Source organism: Garra rufa, chromosome 9, assembly GCF_049309525.1.
Source record: "Garra rufa chromosome 9, GarRuf1.0, whole genome shotgun sequence".
NCBI lineage: Eukaryota > Metazoa > Chordata > Actinopteri > Cypriniformes > Cyprinidae > Garra > Garra rufa.
In genome coordinates, this window is record NC_133369.1 from 24807986 (window position 1) to 24815819 (window position 7834).

At 38.8% G+C, this 7834-nt stretch overlaps 1 protein-coding gene across 1 annotated transcript; it reads right to left on the minus strand.

Annotated features, from left to right (window-relative positions):
• Positions 1 to 2091: 2091 nt before the first annotated feature.
• On the minus strand, positions 2092 to 6889 carry LOC141343194 (zinc-binding protein A33). Its single transcript, XM_073847795.1, has 5 exons — positions 6881 to 6889; positions 6488 to 6721; positions 6072 to 6094; positions 5836 to 5951; positions 2092 to 3617 (listed from the first exon to the last, which is right to left on the minus strand). The coding sequence occupies exons 1-5, from the start codon at positions 6887 to 6889 to the stop codon at positions 3055 to 3057; spliced, it is 945 nt and encodes a 314-aa protein (XP_073703896.1). The 3' UTR covers positions 2092 to 3054.
• Positions 6890 to 7834: the final 945 nt, after the last annotated feature.

Here is a 7834-nt window from a genome sequence, read left to right on the forward strand (position 1 = left end):
GAAAAATATTTGATCCCCTGCTGATTTTGTACGGTTGCACACTGACAAAGAAATGGTCAGTCCATATTTTTAATAATAGGTTTATTTGAACAGTGAGAGACAGAATAACAACAACAACAACAACAACAAAAATGCAGAAAAACGCATTTCAAAAAAAGTTATAATTGATTTGCATTTTAATGAGTGAAATAAGTATTTGATCCCCTATCAGTCAGCAAGATTTCTGGCTCCCTTTAAGAGAGCACTCCTAATCTCATAAAAGACACCTGTCCACAGAAGAAATCAATCAATCAGATTCCAAACTCTCCACCATGGCTAAGACCAAAGAGCTGTCCAAAGATGTCAGGGACAAGACTGTAGACCTACACAAGGCTGGAATGGGCTAAACGACCATCGCCAAGCAACTTGGTGAGAAGGTGACAATAGTTTGTGCGATTAATTGCAAAATGAAGAAACACAAAATAACTGTCAGTCTCCCTCGGACTGCAAGAGCTCACCTTGCGAGTTTCAGTGATCATGAGAACAGTGAGGAATCATCCCAGAACTACACGAGAGGATCTTGTCAATTATCTAAAGGCAGCTGGGACCATAGTCACCAAGAAAACAATTGGTAATACACTACACCGTGAAGGACTGAAATCCTGCAGCGCCCGCAAGGTCCCCCTGCTCAAGAAAGCACATGTACAGGCCTGTCTAAAGTTTGCAAATGAACATCTGAATGATTCAGAGGAGAACTGGGTGAAAGTGTTGTGGTCAGATGAGAAAAAAAGCTCTTTGGCATCAACTCAACTCGCCATGTTTGGAGGAGGAGGAATGCTGCCTATGACCCCAAGAACAACATCCCCACCGTCAAACATGGAGGTGGAAACCTTATGCTTCGGGGGTGTTTTTCTGCTAAAGGGACAGGACAACTGAATCGCATCAAAGGGATGATGGATGGGGCCGTATACCGTCAAATCTTGGGTGAGAACCTCTTTCCCTTAGTTAGGGCATAGAAAATAAATTGTGAATGGGTATGACCCATATCACATGGCCAAAGGAAACAAAGAAGCACATTAAGGTTCTGGAGTGGCCTAGCCAGTCTCCAGACCTTAATCCCATAGAAAATCTGTGGAGAGAGATAAAGGTTTGAGTTGCCAAATGACAGCCTCAAAACCCTAATGACTTTGAGAGGATCTGCAAAGAGGAGTGGGACAAAATCTGTCCTGAGATGTGTGCAAACCTGATGGCCAACTAAGAAATGTCTAACCTCTGTGATTGCCAACAAGGGTTTTGTCACCAAGTACAAAGTCACGTTTTGTAAAGGGGTCAAATACCATTTTCACTCATTAAAATGCAAATCAATTTATAACTTTTTTGAAATTCCTTTTTTTTTTCTTTTATTCTGTCTTTCACTGTTCAAATACACCTACCATTGAAATTATAGACTGATAATTTCTTTGTCAGTGGGCAAATGTACAAAATCAGCAGGGGATCATATAATCCCTCACTGTATATAGTAGTCAACATTGGAAGTTGATCAAAACCTTTCATCAAAGTTGTCCTAAAACCAAAACATTACCCGTTCTTGTCTTAGGACAACTTTGATGAACTTCAGTAGAGTTATGTAGGGCATAGTGAATAAAGGTATAGGGGTGATTTTGGATACAGCCACTATTTAGTGTTACTTAAAGGTCGTATCAGCGATTTCTAGCCTGAAAAATAAAGTGTCAAATTCAGCTGAGCTTTCTTCACGATCCGCTCGCTGCCTGCCCCATAAATTGTCTGTGAAAAAAACGCGTCTCTCTGGTCAGCCTAGAGTCCGAGATATGCCAAAAAACCAATCGGCACTACCAACCTTTCCACAGATAAACAAACAGTGTTCCAACCAATCAGCGTCAGGGGTTTGGTGTTGTGGACTTTCGCTCCACCTCCCTCACATCCCTGCACCAGTAGGAAAGTCCACAACACCAAACCCCTGACGCTGATTGGTTGGAACACTGTTTGTTTATCTGTGGAAAGGTTGGTAGTGCCGATTGTTTTTTTGGCATATCTCGGACCCTAGGCTGACCAGAGAGACGCGTTTTTTTCACAGACAATTTATGGGGCAGGCAGCGAGCGGATCGTGAAGAAAGGTCAGCTGAAATTGACACTTTATGTTTTAGGCTAGAAATCACTGATACAACCTTTAAAGGGATAGTTCACCCAAAAAAAACAGTTCTGTCATTAATTACTCGCCCATATTTTTTAATTACTCACTTTCTGACTAGGGTTGTGACGGTTAAACGATGCATCGCAATTTGTGGATTTATTCTGAGACGCAGATGGCGATCTAATCTAGTTTTTAATCGTACACTCAAATACTCACGAAGAACAATGCTGAAGAGCATAATTGTAATTCATGTAATGCACCTCAGCTCAAAATGCTTTTATGACACAAGATTAATGTAACTGTTAACACCTTGTAAGTCGTTCCAACATTTTCGAACTTGACACTAGAAGTTGATAAAACAGTCCATGTGACATCAGTGGTTCAGCCGTATTGTTATGAAGAAATGAGAATACTTTTTGTGCACAAAGAAAAAACCTTAAAATAACGACTTTATTCAAAATACGAGAGTACTGCGACACATATGTGTGCTTTCCTCTGCTTGCAAACAAGCAGATCCAGCACATCCCTGTTATTCTGCATGCGTCGTCGCATTGTCATCGAAGTCTGACAGGGAAAAGAAGTAATAGTTCAATAAAGTTGTTATTTTTGTTTTCTCTGTGCACAAAAAGTATAGCCTTGAACGTGGTTGTACTGTTGATGTCTGTTGGGTCAGAAAGCTCTCGAATTTCATCAATAATATCTTAATTTGTTTTACAAAGATGAGCGAAGGTCTTACATGTTTGAAACGACATGAAGGTTAGTAATTAATGACAGAATTTTAATTTTTGGGTGAACTAACCCTTTAAACAGTTTATCCAAACACAACTACACAGCAAACCGGTCTCTAGCTTTACAGGCATGCAAGCTTCGAAGTGATCAGAATTCAGCGTTTCAAACAGTAACTGGAAAAACCCTTAGATCCCTCAGAATGATGGACGAAATATGGTAAGAGGAGCACAGTTCTTTCCTTCATCTGTGTCACATGGGTTGAAGAATGGATAGAGCGGAACTAGAACAGCCCCCATGTCGAAGGAGAAGAGTGGCATCATAGTGACAGCATTGTAGAAAGAAACCTCCTCTTTATCACAGTCTAGGAAAATGCCGATGCGGACGGGGGGCGTGTGTGAGACCAACTTTGTGGGCTTTGGGTGGGTGCAGGCTGTGATCGAGCCATGTCTGAGGGACAGCGTCCACAATCCGTTTAACGTGGAGGAAGAGTCCATCTCGCCACGGGGTACGTCCGCTCTGGCCACACCCACTCGCCAGGCGGTCTTGCCTTTCACCTCCACCTCCCAGTAATGACGCCCATGAGTGAAGGCTTCTGATCCCATCACGCAATAATAGAAGTGGAAGCGCTTTGGGTTCCTTTCATCTGGGTTCTCGTCAGGCACCACCTTGTCTTCCTCGAAAATCACTGAAGCTCTCTCAGCAGATAAGGTTAAGAGGGGATGCGCCGTTTCAGGGTCAAAAGTCAACGTGGATATGTCTGTGTATGCAAATATGTTATTCAGAATCAGTTTACATCAGATCATCAGTAATATGCAGCACAATAATTTTAATCTAACAAACAATAAACATTTAACTTGCAGTCCCTGCTGAAAAAAAAACAATAGAAACCATAACAGACATTTTAATGGTTTCCACCATTAAAAAAAGTACCATTACAAACATTACAAACCATGAACTTTTAACCATTAAAAATGGTTTCCTGTAGTGTGTTTTGGGACGTATTCCATTAGGTTTAGTGTTGTTAACAAGCCACCAATAGAAGGTGACCAATTGCCAGTAGAAACCAACAAGCACCATTACAGTTTCCATTAAAACCAGTACAATTCCCATTATAACCAGTAAAACCATTACAAATTCTGTGATGTTTCTATTGTTTTTTTTTTCAGCAGGCTAGGCTATAGTAGTGGTGTTTTGTTTGGTAAAGATTTGGTGTTTTAAATGATGCATTCTTGCATTTTTTCTTAAACTAACTTATATTTTTCGTCTGATTTTCTTCTTTTAATGACTGACTATTAGGGTTGGGTTCATAGATTCCGATTCCGCTTATTGATTACAATTCTTAACGATTCCTAGTTTCGATTTCAATAACATAAAAAAAGTAAACAAAACATTTGGTCAAACATTTTTACAAAGCTTTCTGTTGCAGCTGAATAACATGAGCAAAAATCAACAGCTTATAGAATACTAAGGCCTAAAAGGAATGTTTGTCTATGGTTTTAACAAATAATACCACAGTGAAAACAACTAGACTAATATAAATTTCAAACATTAAATTGTTAAAGACAAGTAAACAGTCAATAATAAAATAGGAACAAGCAAACAAATGAGCAATAGCATAAATAAACACAACTGAACAAATTACAGGTACAGAAATTTAAACCAAAAGTTTAAAAACACTGCATAGTTTCCTTTTCATAAATAAAATATAGATTAATCCTCATCAAAGTTACAAAAGATATTCTAAACTTAAAAATCACATTAAAATGCGAACGCAGGAATTGTTAAGCGGAACCAAAATGCATGTGTCTTATCGAATACCCGGTTCTATAAATTTGGAACCGGTTCGAAAATGGAACCGGTCCTTGATACCCAAACCTACTGACTATTACGTACTCAGAGAGTATGCAGTTTTGGATACACCAAATGTTTTAAAGGGAACCCTGGGTATTAAGACTTGTAAATCTACATTGTTTTATACATATTTTGGACTATGGGGGGGGGGGGGGTGCCATTATTTCGATGATGTCAAATGGTTGCACTCGGTGAGCTACTGGCACTACCTGTTGCTATTTTTACCACAACACAACTCTGAAAATAAAATACTGATACGATGACCACAGCTACTGAAAGAGCTTCGAGGTGGTAATAGATATAAGTACAGGCTTAAACCAAGTGCCATACCATCATTTTTTCCCCCCACAAGGATTCTAAACACCCCTGGTTATCACTGAGAAACTCTTTCAGTGGCTGCAGCATCAAGACAAGCGTTGGCATGTTTACATCCTGCCAAGATGGCATCTAGCGTTTCACCACTGCCGTTTGTAAGCTCCTTCAGTAGCTTTGGTCTACTCAAAGCCTCAAAGGCATCAGGGCTGAAGTGGAGAGAACAAAAACGTCTTCAGGAAGTTTTGTTCGTCCACAGGCATCTTCCTATTTATTTCTCGTCTTGCTTATCACTAGAAATGCATTAAAAACTTACATTGCTTCTCTTGTTGCCAAATGTAACCAAAATCCATACAATGTGACATCATATCAGATTTCATTTTCTGAGTTGTGTATTCTGAGTTGTATTGTGGTAAAAATAGCAACAGGAAGTGGCAGTAGCTCACTCAGTGCAACCGTTTTACATCATCGAAATAATGGCGGCCCCCCATAGTTCAAAATATGTATAAAATGATGTGAATTTTTCAAATTACATACTTTTATGGCTTTTCTACTACATATTCCACTATGCTATATCAAGCCATTCAAGTCTTAATACTAGGGGTTTCCTTTAAATACTTAATTTAATAACTCATAACCTAACTTTTTGCATCAGCAACTGGTGAATCATTGATGAATGGATTCAAAAGATTCGAGTCACTTGGATGAACCTAAACACCACCACTATAGTGAGAATTTTACCTCCTAAATTAAAATATTTCATTTTTTTGGTATGTAAGAAAATAATATTATTTAATATTTAGTCTTAGTACTTGGATAGAGGGATGCTTTCATGTGTTTCCAGATCCGGTACTGAATGGGCCCCACAAACTGACCAGAGAGAATTTCGCTGTCTATCGGGGGAGGAAGAATGAAATTCACCTCACATCTAATGAAGATAAACAATAATAGCTGAGCAAGAACAGGGGTGAACAGAATGAGAAAAGTAACAACGATTATGTGAGAATTAGTCACCAAGTGAGAATGAATAAATAGAAAAGACACTTGCCTTTTCAGAAGCTCTTTGATTTCCTAAATGGGTGAAAGAAATAATGTTTAGAGCATCAAAAGGTCATATTTCACTGCCTGATCTTCAGATTCACCCTTTCAATCATGTGATTGTTTGGGCACATGATTTGAACAGTATCAAATGGCATCTAGCATGTTCTGCGGGTGTCTACGGCATGAGCTATGAAACTAACCCTGTTAGTATTCCACAGTAAATATGTGATGTGGTCAGAGTAGATGACTTCAATGCACTAAAATAAAACGAACAAAAAAAACCTTCCTAATTTAAATTAGACAATCCATAGAGGATAAGGAATCTTTTCTCCACCAGTGCAGGTCACTATACATCTTAAAGCTTAAAGATAACGACTTCACTGCTTAGTCTGTCAGTTCATACGACTTAAAATGGAAATCCACCTTCAAAAGTTTGGGGCTGTCATCTTCCCGCAGTTTGCAGTTCAGTGTCTCGATGGCATTCTCTAGATCTCTACTCTGCATGGCAATCTTTTTCTCTCTTTCCTTTAAGATCTTCACTCGCTTGTCCCTTTCCTTCCTTAGCCGTTCCAGATCTGTTTCTTCCTCCTCGTACAGGAAACGATGGAGGTTTTGGAACTCTGCTCGAATTTCACGCTCTATCTCTTCAAATCTGCTCTGTGAGAAAAAACGACATTAATGACTTAATGAGAAACAAGAAGGAAGAGAGACTAATAACTCTGGAGAAATGAGCAGGCTGAGATTAGCTTACTAATGAAGTTATTACTCAAATTTATTACTAGAAATTGTTCATTAGAATTCTAAATACTGTAGTACTTTATGCATTGTAGAACCTATAATATTTCAAATCAGAGGATGACATAAGCTACTGTATATCAACAGTTATATTATGTGTTGACGTAATTTCAACTGAAAAGGGAAGATATATCCAGCAGCCCCGCTCTCTTTTTTAAATAGCTAGCGTTTCGTTTATATCACAGCTTGAGCTCATTAATGTCGCATTTGACAGCTTATGACAGTCACAAACTCATCCATATCGCTATAAAACATACCATATACCATATGCAGTGGTTCGTCTGACACAGCGTGAAACCAAACTTTGTTCGACCCAATGGAACACATAATTACACTGTCTGAATCGTTCCCTATCCCCTATATATCCCCCATTTACCGTACAGAAGATACTAATTCTGTGACCAAGTGATGATTTTTAGCCTCAGCTTCATTGTCTAATTATAGTGTAGGGGGCGGGACGCTTCGGATTATAGAGAGCATTTGATTGGACAGAAAGTATGATGAGAAGCTGAAGTGCAGGGTGATGTCATCGAAATCAGCCCATATTGACAGAAGTTAGAGACTGTATGTTTTGAATGCTTATATCATGTAAATGGGAATTTTGTCATTGTTTTGAAACACACTAGGTTATAGATAACCTTAAGGATAACATATTCATACTAACAGACTTCCAAGACCAAAAAACTTCAATTTTGATTTCATGGGGACTTTAAATATTAAATGCTTTTTAAATGAGACTTTTCTGCTCATTTAGGCTGTGTTTATTTAATTGGTTGTGCATCTTTTTCTTCCACAATCATTCCTTCCATTCATCTTTCTGTTAACATGCTTGGATACAGCACTCTGTGAACAGCCAGCTTCTATGGCAATGAATGTTTGTGGCTTACCCTCCTTGTGAAGGGTGTCAATTATTGTCTTCTGTCTTCCCCATGATTATGTAGCCTAGTGAACCAAACTGCGAGACCATTTTGAAGG

Coding starts and splice junctions, on each gene's coding strand:
- LOC141343194 (XM_073847795.1), bottom strand. Junction 5,952..6,071: donor ATCAAAGAGCTTCTGAAAAG/GCAAGTGTCTTT, acceptor TATCTTCATTAG/ATGTGAGGTGAATTTCATTC. Junction 3,618..5,835: donor GAAAGCATCCCTCTATCCAA/GTACTAAGACTA, acceptor TTGCATACACAG/ACATATCCACGTTGACTTTT.